General features: G+C 41.6%; 3 protein-coding genes across 4 annotated transcripts; 2 read left to right on the top strand and 1 right to left on the bottom strand.

Moving 5' to 3' along the window:
- The first annotated feature begins 408 nt into the window (after positions 1–408).
- Positions 409–3,830, top strand: zgc:112334 (uncharacterized protein LOC619199 homolog). Its single transcript, XM_058630952.1, has 11 exons — positions 409–476; positions 806–913; positions 987–1,083; positions 1,162–1,296; positions 1,445–1,643; positions 1,729–1,860; positions 2,698–2,797; positions 2,904–3,075; positions 3,180–3,324; positions 3,429–3,483; positions 3,591–3,830. The coding sequence occupies exons 1-11, from the start codon at positions 432–434 to the stop codon at positions 3,732–3,734; spliced, it is 1,332 nt and encodes a 443-aa protein (XP_058486935.1). The 5' UTR covers positions 409–431; the 3' UTR covers positions 3,735–3,830.
- A 1,013-nt stretch (positions 3,831–4,843) lies between these two features.
- On the bottom strand, positions 4,844–7,874 carry ndufaf3 (NADH:ubiquinone oxidoreductase complex assembly factor). Its single transcript, XM_058630978.1, has 5 exons — positions 7,761–7,874; positions 5,682–5,877; positions 5,515–5,581; positions 5,322–5,422; positions 4,844–5,213 (listed from the first exon to the last, which is right to left on the bottom strand). Exons 1-5 carry the CDS (start codon positions 7,844–7,846, stop codon positions 5,106–5,108), a joined length of 558 nt encoding a protein of 185 aa, XP_058486961.1. The 5' UTR covers positions 7,847–7,874; the 3' UTR covers positions 4,844–5,105.
- A 467-nt stretch (positions 7,875–8,341) lies between these two features.
- LOC131460423 (NCK-interacting protein with SH3 domain-like) lies at positions 8,342–20,448 on the top strand. 2 transcript variants are annotated; one of them, XM_058630936.1, is made up of 13 exons: positions 8,342–8,704; positions 10,291–10,403; positions 10,488–10,698; positions 11,201–11,276; positions 11,503–12,032; positions 13,422–13,592; positions 14,945–15,031; positions 16,285–16,423; positions 16,507–16,587; positions 16,675–16,803; positions 18,489–18,578; positions 18,666–18,838; positions 18,943–20,448. In XM_058630936.1, the coding sequence occupies exons 1-13, from the start codon at positions 8,534–8,536 to the stop codon at positions 19,165–19,167; spliced, it is 2,196 nt and encodes a 731-aa protein (XP_058486919.1). In that variant the 5' UTR covers positions 8,342–8,533; the 3' UTR covers positions 19,168–20,448. The 2 variants fall into 2 exon arrangements, with proteins under 2 accessions (XP_058486919.1, XP_058486918.1); XM_058630935.1 differs by having other exon boundaries at positions 11,500–12,032.
- Positions 20,449–20,981: the final 533 nt, after the last annotated feature.

The raw sequence follows: 20,981 nt of genomic DNA, 5'->3' as shown, positions 1-20,981 counted from the left end.
TATGGTCCTTTATCGTTGCGTTTTTTCCCTGTGTTGTACTGTTGTCCTTTACAGGTCTCTCAATGTCTCAATGGGATAACCTGTACAAATAAAGGATTAAAAACATATTTTCTTCTTTCTTTTTTCTTTTCTCAAGTAAATTTTAATTTAACACTGTTTTTAATTTAAAGGAAAACTTTAAATAATTAACTTTACACAGAGTACTTTCACATGTGGTTATTTTACAACTGAGCTTCAAAATACATTACATCAATTTACAGTGATTGGAAAACATCTCTTCTTATAGTCTCTCTCTCTCTCTCTCTGGATATGCCAGTCTTAAGAGGATTACTGCAAATAAGAACCCAAAGCGATTATCAATATCATATCTGTGCACACAGACACACACTTTACACTACTTAGGAAAAGTAGTGAGACACAAGTGTTGTGTTATGATGCAGGAATATGACATTATTGTGCTTGGAACTGGACTTAAGGTAAGAAACATGTTTGTATTCATTTAAAAGAAACTGTTAGACTCACATCAAGAACTGTCTAATATTTAGTGCGATGAGTAAATCTTGAATGGTAATTGACACATTTACACTCGTGCTTAATAATACTGTTTGCTGATTGAGCAGCTTTTCAGTTTCTGCCCTAAATATCTTTGGAAGTGACTGCAGAAACTGTTTCACTGCTTATCCTCCTGCAGGCTGTAGATTTAAGGGATTTTTACCAACTAAATAACATTGATATGTAGATGCCTTGCACTTTATATGACTGTGATTTTAAGCATTAACTCACTACCTCTGTGCATATGTCCTAGGAATGCGTCCTCTCTGGTTTAATGTCTCTAAGTGGGAAAAAGGTTCTTCACATTGACAAAAATCCCTACTATGGAGGAGAGAGTGCATCCATTTCTCCCCTTGAAGAGGTGTGATCACAATATAACACATGCTTCAGAAACTGTACCACATGGCTGATCCACTGTGTTTCTACATCTACAGCTGTACAAGAAGTTTAAGGTTGCGGGTCCTTGTCAGTCTATGGGCCTTGGCAAAGAGTGGCACGTTGACCTCGTCCCCAAATTCTTTCTTGCTAATGGTGAGATTTCATTATCATTCATGTGAAGTGTGCCCTGTGCAATGCGTCCTCTTTGTGTAACGTAACTGTTTGCATTAGGTCAGCTGGTGAAAATCTTGATGCACACTGAGGTTACTTGCTATTTGGACTTCAAAGTCATTGAAGGCAGCTATGTATACAAAGCAGGGAAAGTGCACAAAGTCCCTGCCACTGAGGAAGACACCAATACTTCAGGTGATTGTTGTTTTGCTGTTCTTTATATCATTTTTAAATTTACAATAAAACGGTGTAACTTTGAAACAAAAATGCTGATGAAGCCTCTCTATCTCTATAACAACAATAAAAATCTTTAAATATTGTCTAAAACCCTACAATGTTTCAGACCTGATGGGCATGTTTGACAAGAGACGGTTCAGGAAGCTGATGCTCTTCTCCCACAACTTTGATGAGAGGCACCCTCGGACCTACCACGACGTGGAACCGACCAAAACCACCACGCGGGACCTGTTCTGCCGCTTTGACCTGGGATTAGACGTCATGGAGGTCATAGGTCATGCCATAGCCCTCCACGGCAGCGACAGGTCAGTGACAGGAACGTTCATAAACCAGCTGCTGATGAATTAATGAAGTTAAAAAAACAAAAAAACACCTGTTGTTCCTGTACAGTTACCTGGACCAGCCGTGTGTGGACACAATCAGACGGATCACACTGTACTCAGACTCTTTGTCCCAACACAAAACCAGCCCATATCTCTATCCTGTGTATGGACTGGGAGAACTACCACAGGGGTTTGCCAGGTTATACTCATCACAGATCTGTTTGGATTCTTTACAGAACAAAGGAACTACGTAAACATTCTTAAACACGTTGTCTTCAGTAGGTCGCTGTGGGCGACTGAGTTGAATACGTTTCACCTCGTATCCAAGAAGCTTCTTCAGTTCTGACTAACTAGTGGGAAGAACCAGGTATTTAACCTTTGAGGCTGATACCGGTCTACAGAGTCGTTAAGTTGAACAATGCAGATTGTTCACCCCTACCGGGGGCATTAGGGGGTCACCTGTGTTGCGTCCTTGGTCTAGGGAAACTAGGGGTCTGTTTTAACAAGTGTAGCAGTTTTATTAGTTTTTATTTAGAGAGGATTAATGGCAAATAAAACTAACTAAAAGTTCTCTTTTCAAAACTAATCTTACCTGCAAAAAGAAAACAAGAAAAAAAAAACTTGAGAAAAGAAACATGACACAAAATGGCTTCTCTCTCCTTACTACTGCTTCCTTTTTAATTTAATTTAATTTAATTTAATTTAATTTAATTTAATTTAATTTAATTTAATTTAATTTAATTTAAAAATGAACAATTATTTATCTTAAATAAACAAAAAACTCAAAAGCAGGAATTTCAAAAGAGGCAGAGTCTACTATTGTGTGGGTGTTGGACTTCACAGGACAGGACTCAGCTGTCCGTCGACATCTGAAGCAAGTCCAGTCGCCCACAGCGAACTACTGAAGAAGATTATGACCTGGATGACTGAGAACCTTCACCGGCATGTTCTTAAACACAGTTGTCTCTGTCACAGGTCAGGTTTTCATGATCATAGACAAGAAATCCAATTTCTCCTGCGTCTGTATGTGTTTCAGACTGAGTGCAGAATACGGAGGAACTTTCCTGCTGAACAGAGCAGTGGACGAGATTGTGATGGACAACGGCAAAGTGACAGCGGTGAAGTCAGAGGGGAAGGTAAAGCAAATGCAAGAAGAAAGCAGTGGAGGCTCTGGATGAGACGTCCAGAGGGACAATTGTGCGCTCAGTGATATTGTGTTTCTGTTCTCTTCTTCTTTAACAGCTGTACAGGTGTAAACAGCTCATCTGTGATCCCAGCTATGTTCCCCATCACGTTAGGAAAGTGGGCCGAGTCATCAGGGTCATCTGTTTATTAAATCACCCAGTCAAAAATACCCACGAGGCCCACTCCTGTCAAATTATCATCCCTCAAACTCAACTCAACAGGAAATCAGGTTATTGTGTTGGAAAATATGCTTTTTTTTTTGTTTTGGAAGACTTTAATCTTTGCAATGACCACACCAACTGATGCATGAACTATTCCTGTTTTCCACTGCAGACATTTACATATCTGTAGTGTCCTACGCTCATAACGTAGCCTCAGATGGGATGTACATCGCAACAGTGAGCACGACTGCAGAGACCAGCGACCCAGAGAAAGAGGTGCAGCCTGGGCTGGATCTCCTGGAGCCTATCATGCAAAAGTTAGTCGCAGTCTTACTGATTATTTATTTTCTATGGTTGAATGACATGTTACAAAAAAACTGTATTAAATCAATCTTCTTCTCTGTTGCCACTTTGAAACCAGATTTGTTTCAGTCAGCAACCTGCTAGTTCCCAAGAACGATGGAAAAAGGAGTCAGGTAATGTGAGGATTTCTTTGTTAGACAACAAAAAATAAACAAAAAGCTTGGGATGGGCTGGAGTGTGGTGGGTCGAGTGTTGGTAACAGATCTCCTCACTTCACCAGGTGTTTGTGTCTTGCTCATACGACGCTACAAGCCACTTTGAGACTGAATGTGAAGACATCATGGACTTGTACCGGCGAATCACAGGGGATGAACTCCTCAGAGGATCAAAGAGGCACCAGTCATACACCTCTGATGACGACTGATAACGAAGTTCATCATTTTTAATTTGTTTGGTGTGTTTTTATTTGTCACATTCTACAAAACCAAAAAATGTGTTGACATTAAAGTTTGGAAATGTTTTTTTTTCTCATTTATTAAGTTAAGAACGTCTGTATGACACACTTTTATTTACAACAGCAGAGTGAAGCCCTGTGCACATTGTTCTGTGTGTTCCCTACAGTTGGTCTGAGTGGAGTTCATTCATTCATTCAGTCACTCATTCATTTATTGTCTACTTTATCCTCCTTCACATGCTAGGATTGGCCACTAAAGCCAGAGTAAATCCCAGCTGACATAGGGCTAAAGGCGAGGTACACCCTGGACCACAACCATTCACTCACACATTCATACCTTAGGGCAATTTATGTCCATTTAACCAATTCAGCATGTTTTTGGACAGTGGGAGAAAACTGTAGTACAAAATCTGAGCCTGATTTATCTCACACATAATATGGTATGGTAAGGCATTCGATTGCCTGGAAACTTATTTTTTTAATCATTTGAGCCTCAATCAGCATAATCAGGAAGGTTACTGCATATACAAATACAGGGATTTAAATGTTCAGACCAATACTGGGCATGTGACGCCAGGGCAGATGATTAGAGATGAACCACAGAGATGTTAGAGGATTTGTGGATTCTCTCATTAAGGAGCTTATGTGAGAGAGAAGGACAAAGCCACTGAATTATGTCATTTGCAGCATGCGGGCAGTATGACGGTGGCAGGACACACACACACACACACACACACACGTAAGAGGCTTATTCAAATGCAGAGCAGTCACCACCAACACCTCAGGCAGAGAGGACTGACGCATATTTACATATACTGCACTCACCCCAACTGCTCTCATGTGCGTCAGGGAACCACGGTGGCCTTCACTGATGCCCTTCATTGTTGGTTTATAGATCAGGTTTACTCTAAGGCTGTGGAACCAAAGTATTATAAAGCATTTATACACTTAATTTTGGGAAGTATATTCAGTTTCTGCCAATAAACCCTCATAAATGTCACATACTGTAAAGGTGCAGTCACATTATGGTCTTGTTTAATATTTTATTTAAGCTACAAATTAATTGCATGAACTGCGAGTCATTGTTTACATGTAAATAATTTATTTTATATTTTTAATACATGGTATTTCAGTATTGTTCCTCACAAGAATATAACAGCGAACTGTTTCAGTGTGCATTCACGGGAGGATTCACACAGGCACACCCACGTGTACAATCCATATACCAAATGACAACAGTTGAATCTTTAAAATAACTTTGTTTTTGCTCCTTTGGGATCTTTGTACAGACAGAAGAAACCTCTCTTTGTATCTACAGCATCTTGCAGAACATGACGGGAGTTATTGCTGTGTTGTTTCCAGTGCTGTGCTGACAGGTGGAGGGATGAGACCGGCGGCTACCACTCGCCTCTCACTGATCAGGAAGTTGAAGGTTGCACAAGCGTTTGGCTGACAACACAACAACAGTGATATATTAAAAAACAAAGGTGTGGGTTAGGGTTGTGTGAAAGGTTTTGCTTGTGAAACAATCAGGATGAACTACACTGATCTACTTACTGTGTCTTGAACCTCAACAGCGATGCGTTTACGTTTGAGCAGCGCGAGGACTGAGGGCTTAATTCTTTCAGACCGTTCACCTGTGCCCAGCACAAGAATCTCTACACAAACAACAGGGAAAATAAGTCAAGACAGACAATGTTTTTAAATGATACATTCTCACCTCACGTCTGTACGATTATCTGTTTCGTACCTATTCTTGGTTCAAGCATGTGGAACAATGAGACACTTTCCTCTGTGATGTCTTCATGACTGCCAACCTGCAGAAAGGAAGATTAACCAACATAAAAAAAACACAGAATGCAAAAAACAACAACAACTATGGTTAATTAATGAAGATAGTTTGGACATTTCTCTCACGTTCCACTGCAGGATTGCAGGAGGCAGCACGGCACAGGGTCCGAGCACCTTATTGCCATCAATGTTGAATCCTCTCGCACTGTAGCTGTGGATCATGATGCCACCGCCCGGCTCCTTCTGCATGATGGACATCGAGGTCCGCTGGTACATCTCATCATCACTGGGTCCCAATCGATGAGCTCGGGACAAAAATGGGCTGTAATGACAGACGTACTCAGTCAACACCAAGATCATGTGAAGTGCAGAGGTCAATTTTTATTATCATTTACTTTTACTACTACGTAAACTACCTACGACATTGATAATTGATAAATCAGTTTGAGTGTTTTATCTTTAATAAAAAACTCATTTTCAGCCTCTTAAATGTGAATATGTTCTTGTTTCTTTGATCCTCTATGACAATAATCTTTAGTTTGTGACATTTGAAGATGCAGCAGGTGTGGAGATTGATGGGCTGGCTTTGGATGGGTCACCCTGAGGGGGGGGACAACTGTGTCTTCTTGCTGTCCTACAAAGACATCCGGCTACTTTGTATTAAAAGCAGACTAATAACTAATGCGTCCTAGCTCTTTTATATGTCTCTCTTTGTGAGGATAAAGGAGGATGCACAATAAACCAACTGGCAGGTCCATGTGTTTATGCAATCCTCTCTACATCAGTGCACTTTTAGGCCTTAAAGGAGCTATTTGTATTGTATTAAATCAGAGATTAAGCAAATGTGTACATTTGAAATGCTGGTTTACTGTGACAAACAAAAAAATCATTTGAAGATGTCACTTTTGAGGTTTGCCTTTATAGACCAATCAATCATGAAAATGATTGATATTAATCAAGTGAAGATGTTAGTAGACGATGGAAAGCAGACGGCCCTGCAGAACTGTGGCCATATGGTGCAGCTTAAAAGCCAGAAATCTGGTGCCAACCTACTGATTTGTTGTTGATAGCCAAAGGCAGTCAAGCTGTTATTGCAGAAAAGAGGCAACCATTGGACGGATATATCTGCTCTTCTAATATACTGCAAACTTTTCTTCATCACTGACGATTACAAAAAAAACTTGAGCACACTCATCAGTTCCTGTGATGCACTGCATTGGTTCACCAGCTGACCAGACTGTAATAAAGGACTCCACAAGATGGAGCTAGAGATGCTGACTTGCTACTAATGTTTAATTTCTTACAATGAAGGAAAATACCAAAAAAAAACTGTTATTATCAAACTCTTTTACTACTTTTTAAAGATCACAAACCATAATTATTATCATTATTAAAAATGTTTGGTTTGTGGGCAAAACAATGCCCAACATCATCATTTCCAGGTCTGAGAAACACTGATCAACATATTCATGGACCCAACGATTACTTCATTAAGAGAGAATAATTGTCAGATTGATTTGCTGCCCTTGTTCATTTTATTTGCCATTTCTGTAACAGGTGACACACTTTTTAATAGAAAACCCCATCACACTTCAGAACTGCACTGCTGGTATAAATCATAAGCAAGAGAATGAAAATGTTTTAAGTTTATTTGACAAACCCGTCAAAATATTGTCTGTGACACATCTGTGGGTGCCAGCACAGTCAATCACTGATGCACCCTGACAGTCAATTTCAGGTTAAATGTAGAAAACAGTATGAACACACGCACAATTTTGTTTTATGTGTTGGCATCATGCAGTTTTGTGTTACAGTTGTTGACTTAATGAGAGCAATACTCTTTTCTAAAGAACAACACTCTGACTGATTTAAAAACAAAATGACCTGGAAATTCATTGATTACAGTGAAATGTTAATTCATGAAAACGATGCTTGGCTTAATTCAGCTCACAGGTGAACAAACTCTTTCAACATTAAGACCACACCAGACTAGTGGTTATTATCATGAGTGCAACACAAATGATCTTTAAACTTATCAATGTATAAATGTACATTTAAGTAAACATATTTATGACAGCCACACGGTTTCATAACACAAACATTAACATGAAGGACAGGGAAGTCAAATTATTAAGGGAATTATCTGACGTAATACTTTGAATTAGAATTGAATTTTCTTGAACATAATAAAAATGAATAACGTACCTTGAAAAGGCCGGTGCTGCTCTGGAGGAGAAGAGAAAACTCTGTGTTGTTCTCTGAAGGATTCTGTTACACACCGAGGCGGACATGTTGACGGAGAGAACCAGGCGACACACACCGGGGGACGCACTTCTGTGTAACACCAGGCGCTCATTTCCGGCGTAGTACAATGAAAAATCGATCACTTCGTTTTTTATTATTTTTATTATTATTACTTTATTATTTTGTCGCCCGATGCATTCATTGATAAGTAAATAAAGAAATAAATAAAATAAAGACTATGGATCGGCAAAATGTTTTCATTTTAACTGGAAAGAAATTTTATTTTGATTAGTTTGATTCTAATATAATATAATATAATATAATATAATATAATATAATATAATATGATATGATATAACAAATAATTAAAACATTATCATTATTATTATTTGTAGTATTAGTAATAATAGTAGTAGTAACAGTATTGTTTATTATACAGTACGTGATCTTTGCAGACTGCTGCTCTTCACTCTGCCTTAGATTAAAATGTCTGAGGGGGCGTGTTCAGTGTGTGACAGCGCCCTCATGTGGTGTTCCCCGGCAACAGTCACAGGTCAGATGACCGAGCTACATTGTAAATAGACAGCAGCGGTCCGCAGTGGTCATGCCTGGTCCATATTCTCTTTAAAACCCCTCGGACAGAGCGGATCATCCACTCGGACACTCTTTATTTCCACACACCGCCTCCTGCGTGTTATTCACGTGTTTGAGTTTTCATTTTTTTTTTTTTAAGTATGTACCGGTCTCTGTACGCCTTCCGATCCGCGGAGCCCAACTCGCTGCACTTCGCGGCCGGGGAAAGCTTCCTAATCCTGGAGAGGAGCAACAAACACTGGTGGCTGGGGTCCCGCTGCAGCTCGGGGGAAACCGGCTACATCCCCGCCTCGTACATCGAAAAAATTCAGGTAAACACCGCCTTTCTGAACCGCTGCTGTTGCATCATGAACCGAGGAGGAATCGAGTTAGTGCCAACAAGGGCTGATGGGAAGGAGACATACACATGCAGTCAAAGTGTGTGTGTGTGTGTGTGTGTGTCACGGTTGAAGCTGAGTGATGATTGTTGCAGGTTTGCTGAGAGACACATAAATTATTGGAGGAGTTGCATTTATAAAGAGCGATGGCCGTGTGCACTGCAGCAGCTGACTGCGACACTGAGGAGATGCAGAGGACACGAGTCAGGAGAGGAAGACAGGGAGATGCAGACCAACACCACCACACACCACCACAGGAGACCTTTTATTATCAAGTATTTCTCTATTATTTAGTCACACCCATCTAGATCAAGACTTAAAGGGCGTGAGACCAAGACAAGACTAAGACCTGAGTGTGCTGAGACCAAAGCCAAAACGTTTTGGGCCTGAGACCAAGACCAGAGTTCACAGAGACCAATACAAGACCAAGACTCAAAGGGTGTGAGACCAAGACAAGACTAAGACCAGCGTGCTGTGACCAAGACATGACCAAAACAAAACATTATGGGCCTGAGACCAAGACCAGAGTTCACAGAGACCAAGAACAAGGTTTACTGTGACCAAGACAAGACCAAAACAAAACGTTTTGGGCCTGAGACCAAGACCAAAACACTTAGTTAAACAGGTTAAATAGTTAAACAGAACAAAACAGGAGTTAATTGAGACCAAAGTAAGACCAAGAACCAGGTTTAGTGTAACCAAGACAAGACCAAGACACACAGTAAAGACCAGGACCAGGTGCACAGTCAATTAGTGTAAGCTGGACAATGTACCAATTATCAGGATTATGACATATGATCAGTAAACTTTTATTTACTCAGATAATAGGAGTGCACACGGCGGCGTAGTGGTTAGTGACGTTGCCTTGCAACAAAAAGACACAGGTTCACAATCTGCGCAAGGGATGCATGGAGTGTGCATGTTCTCCCTGTGTGTACATGCGTTTTCTCTGGGTTTCCCCCCACAGTCCAAAAACATGTGTGAGAGTGAGAGTGAATGGTTATTTGTCTCTAACAGACAACAAAACATTTCCAACTTTTCCATTCAGTCAAAGTGATGATTCATAGAAAGAAGTCCAGGCGTGGTCCTGGATGGCCTTTATTAAACATCCCGAGTCCGGTATGACAGAGACAAGACTTCAGCACTGCACCCATGTCTGCTCTATAGTGAGGAAACTCATTTCTCACCCTGAACCAGTCAGAGCATGTATTTAGTAAAATCATAGGCTCAGACTCCGGCAGAACAGGAATTCTCTCTCTCTGTCTCTCTCTGTCTCTCTCTGTCTCTCTCTCTCTCTCCCCTGTTGTTAATGGCTTTGGCTCTGGAGGTTTAAAGAGTGCGAGGCCTCAGTGAGCATGTGCAACACTGGGTGTAAAAGACCCGTTTTTTGGGTTATATAACAGCCCCAGTTTTGTCTGCCTGAAGTCACACATGTCCCCCAGCCATGTCCATGCTCTGTTTTGTTTAAAGTTGAATAATTATGCATGTTAATGAATATTTCATTCATGTTTTCATGTTAGGTTCCAGAGCAGGACGAGGTTTTGCAGTCCATCGACAGAGCGATCGAAGCCATCCACAATGTGGCCTTAAAAAACGGAGGCAAATACAATCTGGAGCAGCGAGATGTTCTGCAGTGAGTTCAGAATAATAATAATAATAATATGTAATAAAGTGTATGTATGTTCTGCATGTGAGACGTGATTCTCCTCTGTCACAGGAAACTGATCCATCACAGAAAGGAGACGCTGGCACGTCGGAGTTCCTCCTCCAGTCAGAAACAAGGACTCCCGACTTCCAGCAGTGAAATCTCTCTCAGTCAAACTCCGCCTCCGCCCAATGGCCTTAACCGAGACATTGGACGTCAGGGAGGTGTGCCGTTATCAGGGAGCATGGACAATATGCAAGGAGAGCAACAAGGCTTTTACCAGGTAAGTGTGTGTGTTTGTGTCGTGTGTGCAGTATATAGTGAAGGCTGCTAGTTTCACTTCATCGTTCATTAAATCTGATCCAAAGTAAACAAAACATGTGTCTCAATTAGTTTCATGAATGACACCAGGCTCAGCAGCTAAGATGTCGAACCACGAGCTGCAGCGTCCACTGTTTGAATCCACTCGAGGATCTGGTTTTTATCCCTTTTTCCTTTCTAATTAGATCTTTTTAGATCGTGGCTTTGGTTCATAATGCATTCATTATTCAAATTCCAGAAAAGTGATGGTTGTTTTCCAATGTTTTCAAATAATCCACTGATCTAATCATCAAATGATAAGTTTTAACCTGTTGCAGTAAAAAAAATAATGGACTAATCCATGTTGTTGTTGATTTCATTGTTGTGCAAATTCAGAAATGAGTGGACTTGGAGCTTCTAATGCCCTTGGATGTTTTGTACGCCTGTGACAGTTTGCTTGTTTCCCTTGTCATCTCCTCCTGCAGGTGCCTCCCCAGCCTCGGCGCGCGGCCCCGATCACCCCTCCTCCCCCAGAGAAACAGAGGAACAGACAGCCTGCAGGTCAGGGAACATCAGCAGGAACACGGTGTTTTAATTCCTCTCAAACCACACTGCAGCGTCAGACATTGCATTACTGCATTTAGCCGATGCTACCTGCTTCAGCTCTTTTACTACATAAACATACTCTATTCTTAGTCGAGTCATTCCTGTTCTCGCTCTCTCCTCTCTCTCTGTAACTGGAGCTCCTTCTCTCTCTCTCTCTCTCTCTCTCTCTCTCTCTCAGCAGAGCCAGAAGTCCCCTCCAGAGTGTCCTCTCTTTCTCCGTCCCCGGCCCCCTCCCTTTCAATCAGCACCACCTCTTTAGAGTCGGGCTCCTCCCACTCCCTGGTCTCCTCCGATGTCAGTTTGCCAAGTGTTTCCAGCACCCCCCCTCCTCCTGTGCCATCCCGTGTGAAGCCCGCGATGCCACATCTAGAGACTTTGCCCTCCGAGTCTGTTCCTGCAAAGAAAAGCCCCGCGCCACAGCCTCCCCAGCCCTCCCCCGCTTTAGAGCCCACTGTGGAGAGCCAGCCAGAAAGTGACTGGCCTGTTGCTCCACCGTCTGTTGCTGAAAGCCCCCCCGGTAGCCCCACCGTCTCCGAGCCAGTTCCCATGACGATCGGGGCCGAACTGATCGAGCTGGTACGGAAGAACACGGGCCTGAGTTACAAGCTGTCGCGGGTGGCTGTCGGCGTGGTGGTCGGGCATCTGCAGACCGCGTTACCTCAGGCGTCCGCGGCCTTGGAGCAGGTTCTGGTCTCTCTGGTGGAGAGCAAGGTCAGACTGAGATTTGTCACACAGCTCAATCCACATTTAGCTGCTGTTTCTCATGTTGACACGCAGCTTTCTCTCACTTCCTGTTTTTGATTTGAGCGTCCACTCGAGCGTACAGTACTGACGGTGCTGCTGGTTCTCTCTTGGCAGACAGTTCTGTTTTTTCCTCTTCTCATCCTGTGACCCCGAAAAAATAAAAGCTCTGATACGGCAGAGATGTCGACAGGATGTTTTTAGATATAAAACCCTACAACTTGGTCTTAATGGAATATGGATAACCCTTAAAACACAGAGCATTTCGGCTGCTTTTTTCCCATTACTATGTTAAAACGTACAGTATATACAGAGACTATAAGAATGTGCAATATAGAGTGTCTTATATCCTTTTTTCAGCACAACCTAGACAATCTGATGGGGAAAAAAACTAATTTACTATAAAATAACTACATAAACACACCTGAGCAAAAAGGTCTTGGTCATTTGGAAATGTGTCACAGTTCAAAGTTCACCTGGCTTGTTTTATGAACAAAAAGAAAAGAAAAACGCTCTATTTTGGGATTTCTGCACAATTACTGCTACCATATATCACAACTAAAAATGTGATATAAAATGAATCACAACTTTGATTCAACAAAAAAACCCTTTTTTTTTTTTTAAATCCTGAATATGTGACCTATAAACACACACCCCCAGGATGTCCATATAAGGACTTGTGTATTATTCCCACGGCAAATTACCATGGGTGCATGTGAAGCTCTAAAGGGTTAAAACAAACCCAAGTGAATGTAAGGGTGAAAGGAGCTGCTTTAATCAATATTTTTTTTTCACCAGTGGATAAAATAACACGAGTGAAGTGAAATGGGTCAGTAATTGTCACAGAAAGTAATTCCCTGACTCTTTTTTTTTAGTAGCTCATTAGTAAACCATTTTGTGGTATTGTTGTAAAATTGATGCCCAAATAAATCAATGCATGGTTCAAGATATAAAAAATATTACGGGTGTTTTTATTTAAGAGAAGTTTCGTGTCAATTCTGAGCAAAAAACACTGTGTTTAAGTTGCACTAAAATGCTCCTAATTCCATAATTTTCAAATGGTTCTTTTACAGTAAAGCTGTGTTTACACACAAACGCTCCCTCAGTCAGGTCTGATAGTATTGCTTGACAGATCCCATATGCAGACATAACTTGAGCAAAAACAAATTTTCTTTTACCAAAACTGTAGCTTTAACAAGTCTGCTCGCATATGAAATATGTTTTAATTGATAGGTAAAGTTATACCTTTGGTACGTCAGAGGAAAGATAGTCAGAGTTCCTCTTTACTGGTAATTCAAGTTATAAGAAACATGTGTGTGTGTGTGTGTGTGTTCTCTAATGTTTCCTAATGCTCCGTAGGACCTGAGCGCAGCTCTGCCGCGGGGCCAGGTGTGTCACGATGAGCAGCGGCTGGAGGTGATCTTCAGCGACCTCGCCCGTCACAGGGACGACTCGCAGCAGCGTGGCTGGGCACTGCACGAAGATCACGCTCTCATCGCCTGCTACCTGGAGGAGCTGCTGAAGATACTGGTATGAGGAGTGACGGGGGTGCAGGCCCCACGAGTATATACAGTAATATCCCACATTCTCACACACCTGTGTACACCTGTGCAGGGACACTTTCTGTACAGCACTGAATATCATTTCCTCTGAGGACACTTTTTGATTGGAAGGACATCAGAGCTGCAACGAACAATTATTTTCACGATGAATCGAGTAATCGTTTGTCCATAAATTGTCAGAAAAAAGCGTTGGTCGGTGTTTGTCAAACCCGGAAATGTTTGTTTACAAACCAAAATGATTCACTTTTAAGGATTTCTTTGTTACCTGGAGCAAAGAAACAAAGAAAAGATTCACATTTAAGAAGCTGAAACGATCAGAAATCTTGTTTTAATCATGAAAAAAGCTTCAAAACGATTAATCGAGTATCAAAGTAGTTGATAGTAGTAGTAGTAGTAGTAGCACACAGAGCCAGAGGGGGTTCAGTACCTCATGTATTTGTTTATTTATTGACTGGCAAGGTAACTTGATAAGTGTGGAAGACATATTATCACATGGGCCAAATATAATTGCATGGCGGGGCCGGATGTAGCTCGTGGGCCTTGAGTTTGACACCTGTGCTCTAGAGGGAACTTTCAATGTGCGTCTTGTGAGGCAGGAAGCTCGTCAACCTCTGTCAATCACCTGAAACTGTTCATGTTTTCCGACACGCTTGCCAGTCGGCTGCGTGTTCCGCTCGCTGACTCTCTGGTGAAGTGTCACATCCTGACTAACTTAAGTCACTCATGGTTTGGAGTGGACGTTAAAAACAAGGTCCGGTGTTTAAGAACGAGCGACATCTAATGGTGAGAGTGCAGATTGTGGACACTCCAAGACATTTAGCCGACTGCGAGAGGATTTATCTCTTTATTTCTTAATGCCAAACCCTTGTATGTATAAAAGCTCAGCAATGAAAACCCAAGCAATTTAAAGATATTATACACTCATTCAAAAATATTAATCTCCCGTGTTACACTCTGAACCTGCACTCAGAGTACAAAACAAAGTACAAAAACAATTAAATTCAACACGCGGCGTTGTCTCATCTCGTCCAGATGTCCGGTTATGAAGCCCAGACATGTTTGATAGGATCAGAGAGGCTCAGACGACTCAGCTGCTCCGTCAGTGCGGTGGTTAAAGGCTGAAGCTGGAAACACTCTAACCTGCCAAATATTGAGTGCATGGACCATTCCCTCCTCACCAAAAACCCGGATGAGTTCTAAATGAGCTCCATAATCCCTGGGCCTGTCCAGGGACTTTGCAACTGTTTTAGAGATTATGAAGTAACAGTAAAATAGTGATGGTATTTAAAAGCTTTTCTTTATTTTTTTTTTATCTCGCAGACTGATGCTGATCCAGAAGTGTGTAAGAGGATGTGCAAGGCTGACGACCACGAGAACGTGCATTCTCTGGTTTCATATTATCAGATGGTAAGTCTCAACAACCACAGCAACAACAACAACAACAACAACAACAACAACAGCAGCAGCATGAGCTAAAAAGGAAACTGCTCAGGAAAAACAATAATTCAACAGGATGAGGGGGATAATTGATGATGTTTACCTAAGAACCTGTTCAACAGTAACATTCAAGTAGTATTTGTTTTTATTTGCATATTCTGTGTAATAAGTTTTAGCTTCAGTGGAGTTAAAGGTAGAGTGGGAGATCTGTTTCTGTTATTCTAAGTTTTTGTAGTAATGTAGTTGTTGTTTTTATTTAAAAAACTTCACCGCAGAGGTGTGGACTCGAGTCACATGACTTTAGACTCAACTTGGACTTTAACGTCAGTGACTCGTGACTTCACTTGGACTCGAGCCCTTTGACTTGAAAAGACTTGCTACTTTCCCTAGATTAAGATTAAAAAGTATGTTATTAAGGAGTGCTCTGTATCTTTCACTGTAAAGTACTTTTAAATTAAGAATATTCTTAAATTAAATGTTAAATGACTGGTTATTTAAATTTCAGTTGCACTTGTTTTAATAATTAAATACAGATTAGAGCTGCAACTAACGCTTATTTTCATAGTCGATTAATCTGTGGATTATTTTCTCGATTAATCGATGAATCATTTGGTGTTCAGAATATCAGAAAACCTTAAAAATGTTGATCGTGTTCGTCAAACCTGGAAATGATGATGTTCTCAAATGTCTTGTTTTGTCCACAAACCAAAATGTTTAATGTTTAATGATTTCTTTGTTATCCAGAGCAAAGAAATGAAGAAAATATTCACATTTAAGAAGCTTAAACAATCGGAAATCTTGTTTTAATCATGAAAAAATGCTTCAAACCGATTCATTGATTATCAAAATAGTTGTTAATTTAGTAATTGATTAATAATCGATTCATCTATTAATCTTTTCAGCTCTAATACAGATTTTAAAAGCATACATGATCTGTGTGAATATATTACTACTCTGAGGTTAAAAGGACTCGAAAGTCAAACTGCACGACTTGGGACTTGACTCGAGACTTGACTCGAGACTTGAGACTTCCTGTGCGTCCCTGTGCTCTGGAGGCGTGGCTTCAGAGGGAAGTTTGAAGAAAGGGGCTTGGACTTTTGAGTTCAGAATGTAGCCTGTTTTTCCCCAGGATCTCCAACACTACCTTTAAATATTGTGATCACTGTGTCAGTTTACATGCTGGCTCAGAACATTACCATACCATTACCCGTGTGACCGTGCAGGAGAACCGCGTGACGCTGCAGCTGCTGCTGCTCAAAGTGTTCGGAGCGATGTGCAGCCTGGACGCCACCCTCATCTCCACCCTGCTCAACTCCAACCTCCCCATGGTGCTGGCCAGAGACCTGCAGACCGAAACACAAGGTGAGAACACGCTGCACCTTGTTCCTCCGTCTCTTCACTGACCTTAGATTCCTCACTTAGATGTTTTTCTTTTCTTTTCTCAGAGCACCAGAAACTGTGTTACACAGCGTTGGTGCTGACTATGATCTTCTCTATGGGTGAACAGGTGCCATATCATCACTATGGTAGGAGGGTTTTTGCTGATGTCATACAAGGCTGCTGCGTTGTAACTTTCACCAAACGACATAATCCCGACCGTCTTCTGCTTTCAGAACACTTGAACTCTGACTTTGTTCAGTTCATGCTGGACGTCGTGGAGGACGGTCTCCCGTCCGATGCCACAGAGCAGCTGCCCGACACCTTCCTGAACCTGCTGTTGGCTTTCAACCTGCACCACACAAGTGAGCTCACCTCGACCATAAGTCCTTTCTGACAGCAGATGTTTTTGCTGTCAAACCTGATAAAGTGAAAGATGGCTGCACTCCATCACTTTTAAGATCTTCAAGGTCCCTTCTACAGTATTGGGCCACGCTGAACTGATTTCCACCAAAACTGCTGTTCTGGCTTTATTGATTGATTGATTGATTGTTTGTGGGATGTTTACGTCAGGGAGGGAGGAGTCTGCAGGAGGAGAGGGCGGTTCACAGCCACAACAGGAACTTTGCCACTCCTCAGGTTGTCCGTGCATTTGTGTTGCAGTTGGAAGGCAAACATTTTCACGCACAGCTGAAGGATAATGGTGCCTGACACTAAAACCTCTCTCTCTCTCCTCCTCTCTCTCTCTTTCTCTCTCTCTCGCTCTCCCTCCACAGACACACATCATAAGCGTTTTTAGCATTCAGACGTCGTCTGAAGAACCTTATCTTTCAGCACGCCGTCGCTGCTGTGAAGTGCGTGAGATTAAACGGTTTAAACCGCAAACGTGTTCCGCGATCGAGCGAAAATAAATAATCCGTTGTCATTATGACCTGCACTGTAGAAAACGTTCTCGTTGTATAATGAGACACAGCTATGATATAAATACTCGTGCCAATGTTAACACCACTTCTGATTAAGATTAAAATTCAATCTGGATTTGTGTTAAAACGCATTTAGTGTCAACTTTACACTAAGAGTTAAATATAAAGAGCTAAATTGACTCATTTACTGTGTATATAATGCAACAGTGCCTAACTAATGATAGATTTAAAGAATCAAATGTACTGTTTTTGGTGTTTCTTAAACACTGTTAGATTTACTGTGTGTTGTGGGATAGGAGAACGACCTGAAGAGTGATCTCAAGCTAACTCGAACATTCAGTCACTTTATTGACTTTGTCACTAGAGACGGCAAAGCTGTGAACAATCTGAAAAGCTCCGAGGCTTATCAGTATTTACACAGCGATGGGGTCGGTCACCTTTGTTAAAGAAGGTGGGACACAGTCTTATTTATTATTTAAAAGCAGACAAAGCCAATTCTTATGGCATTTCTCCACTATATAGTACCGCCTTTACTCTACACAATTTACAATGTAGTACCTCCTCAACGTGGGTGAAGTCATCACAGGACGACTGCATGAAACTGCTGTGACTTTGTTTTATACGCGACACACACACACAAACTAGTGACTAGTGACTTGTAAAGCAATTGTTTTTGACGTAACTGAATCATTAGAATCAGTTAATTGAAAAAGATTTGTTCAGTACTGAGATTTTAGACATTTCCTTGCTCAATGTTGGAGATTAACACATGTTTTCAGGATTGTTAAGTCTTTTTAACTAACGATCTACAGTTTGCTTTGATTCTTGTGCGTCTTCCTGTGACAATGTCATGCGTAGTATCGGCTCAGCTCGCTTGGAACCTCGTCTGAGCAGGTATCAAGTACCAGGTACTATCAGTAATGGAAAAGCAAAATAACCGTGCCGCGCCGTGCCGAGGCGAAGCGTGTCAAGTCGAGTCGTGCTAGTGGAAACACACCATTAGTGTCCTACATCACCAAGCCTGGGTTTCCTCTTCTGCTCCAGGAGTTCCTCCCATAATCATTCCTACAGTAGTGGATACTCTAAGAATAACTGTGTTGTGTTTCTGCGTCATCTGTGTCACTCAGCTCCCAGCGACAACGTGATCATGCAGGAGTTGAAGAAGAAGAACGTGAAGATTCTGTCAGAGAAAGTTCTGCTGCTTCTGAACCGAGGCGGTAAAGTGACCTGTTTTTCTTATGTCATTTCTATTCTGTCATTTCGTCGTCTTCCTCATTCTGAATGTTTTGTCCTGTCGACCGCAGACGACCCCGTGTGTATGTTCAAACACACTCCACCTGCACCACACTCGGTGCTCAAGTTCCTGCAGGATCTGTTCGCCAGCAGAGAGACGGCCGACATCTTCTATCGCACTGACATGATGGTGATGATCGACATCGCCGTGCGGCAAATATCTGACCTTTCACCTGGAGACAAGGTGAGAGACGAGCACACTGCACGGCCTCGTGTTCTCAGGCGTTAATGATAGAATCTGCACCAGATTAACAGCTTCTCACTCCTCTCACTCCCTCCCCCGTGAAGCTGCGGATGGAGTACCTCTCCCTCATGCACTCCATAATGCGCTCGACGGACTACCTCGAGCACCAGCACCGCCTGTCTGACCTGCAGGGGGCGCTGCAGAGGATTCTCAGGGAGGAGGAAGATCCGGGAGAAGACGAAGGGAGTGCCACGGCCAAACAGATGGATAAGCTAATTGTGCAGCAGGTCTACAAGGAGTTCCCGCAGATCTGTGAGAACAAGGACTAACCATATCAGTACCATGCTCACCACACACTGTAGTCTGCTCCCGTCTACTGCAGGGAAGGTACCGGATGTCTGTGCCAGACCCAAAAGCAAACCAGTTTACCAGTGTTTTCTTGGACTTACAGTATTGAGAGAGTGTCTTTGTTGTGCATCATCAAGGGGGAAAAATAAAACCTGTGAGATTTAGTCATACTTGGAGATTAAAAATAGCCAAACTGGAGGCCAAGCCTTGGATCTTATCTCACAGTGAATTCTGAGCAATAATCATAATAAATTCAAATCCTACACAAACTAACTGAACTCAAAAGAATTTTCGAATTACGACTAAACCGTATTCTAACCAAAGCAGAGAGAATTGAGATGCGTTGGAAATAACAGTGCCACTACACAAACTGTTGACTCTTTATGTGCTTCCCTAACAGTGGGACCAAACTATCGTGTGTTACTTAGAGCATTATTTTCTGTATAATAATGAAAAAAAAAGGAGAGCACAGTGTTCTGAAAACTGACCTCTTCTTCTAGCCGCCGCCCTCGCTCTCGCTATATATTTAAGATTAAAAGTGTATGATCGTCGTGGGAAAAGCACACGGTGACTCACGTGTTGTCATTACTAAGCTGTAGCTGAGTAACGTGCTGCTGCTGCTGCTGCTGCTGCTGCTGCTACATATCGACCGAGTCTCTTCTGTGGTTCTTGTCTTTAATCGCTTTACAAACGCTCGGAAGTGTCATTTGACCGTTTACAGATTGCCGTCTCAAGGGTTTTTAGTCCGTATGCTGCATTCATGTTCAGCCCGCCTGTGCTGCAATAAAGCTTTGGCTGTTAAATACAGAGCATTGGCTGACGTGGAGGAAAAAAAGTGTGAATAACTCAAGTGTTTTTGGATTTCCACTTGGAATCGTCATCTCACAATCCTACTGAAAATCCAGACGTGGTGGAGACGATACTGGGCATTTCTTTTATCTCCTTGTGGTCTTACTTTTTAACCAGTAACATATCTCTTTCCTTGTTACTTCCCCGACTGATGTTGTTCTCCCATCTTCCACTAAAACTGGTCTATTTTTGTCCCTGTCGTGGTTTCTCTCTCTGGAAAATTGTACCTGGGAAGGTGGGCGCAAGTCAGAGGTGATATCAGATTCTTACTTAATGTTCATGTCTATTTACAGTTTGTATTACAGAACGAGAGCGAGAAACATGAGAATTTCCTTTCCATGATTAACACTGTCTGCAACACTGCGTTGACTGTGTAATACGTAAACTAATAAAGTTATATTTTAACAGTGGAAGTGGTCTGATTGTTGCTGTTGAGAAGGTGATCCGCATACAGTACTACAGTAAATTATTTCATAAAACAGCTTGAACAGGATTAAAGTGTTTTAAAGTGTTTAGTGTGACCTGTCCTTACACTTTCACTCACATCTTTACAATCCAAAATACCACTGATCATAGCATTTGACAGACATGGATAAAAAAAAAAAAAAGCGGGTGGTGCCCTTGAGACTTTCAGGCTTTAAAAAAAAAATTCCCATCTTCTGTTTTGTTGAGTAAAAGTTATGATTCATTTTATATCACATCATTATTATTATTACCTGTATTCACTCACATCCTCTTTGCTTTTTAGAAAGTCTCTTTAGAGCTTTAACCGTTCTGTTGCCTTTTACTATTTTTGCACATCTTGTCCTTTTTTCCTCTTCTCTTCTTTTCAAATGCTTGTTCTAAGCAAATATTGAAATGACAAACACTAAAGGATATTTAATGTATACATAATTACACAATAGATAATTATGTTATTTCTTATTTTCCTCTAATGCATTTTAAA

The sequence above is a fragment of the Solea solea genome, chromosome 6 (genome assembly GCF_958295425.1).
Source record: "Solea solea chromosome 6, fSolSol10.1, whole genome shotgun sequence".
NCBI lineage: Eukaryota > Metazoa > Chordata > Actinopteri > Pleuronectiformes > Soleidae > Solea > Solea solea.
The sequence above is the reverse complement of the archived record's forward strand: the minus strand, read 5'-3'. Positions and strand labels throughout refer to the sequence as shown.

Coding starts and splice junctions, on each gene's coding strand:
- zgc:112334 (XM_058630952.1), top strand. CDS start 432: ATGATGCAGGAATATGACATTATTGTGCTTGGAACTGGACTTAAG. Junction 1,861..2,697: donor CTACCACAGGGGTTTGCCAG/GTTATACTCATC, acceptor TATGTGTTTCAG/ACTGAGTGCAGAATACGGAG. Junction 3,484..3,590: donor ACGATGGAAAAAGGAGTCAG/GTAATGTGAGGA, acceptor TCACTTCACCAG/GTGTTTGTGTCTTGCTCATA.
- ndufaf3 (XM_058630978.1), bottom strand. CDS start 7,846: ATGTCCGCCTCGGTGTGTAACAGAATCCTTCAGAGAACAACACAGAGT. Junction 5,582..5,681: donor CTGCAATCCTGCAGTGGAAC/GTGAGAGAAATG, acceptor TCCTTTCTGCAG/GTTGGCAGTCATGAAGACAT. Junction 5,214..5,321: donor CTGTTGAGGTTCAAGACACA/GTAAGTAGATCA, acceptor TTGTGTTGTCAG/CCAAACGCTTGTGCAACCTT.
- LOC131460423 (XM_058630935.1), top strand. CDS start 8,534: ATGTACCGGTCTCTGTACGCCTTCCGATCCGCGGAGCCCAACTCGCTG. Junction 10,404..10,487: donor GAGCAGCGAGATGTTCTGCA/GTGAGTTCAGAA, acceptor CCTCTGTCACAG/GAAACTGATCCATCACAGAA. Junction 16,804..18,488: donor TTTCAACCTGCACCACACAA/GTGAGCTCACCT, acceptor TGTGTCACTCAG/CTCCCAGCGACAACGTGATC.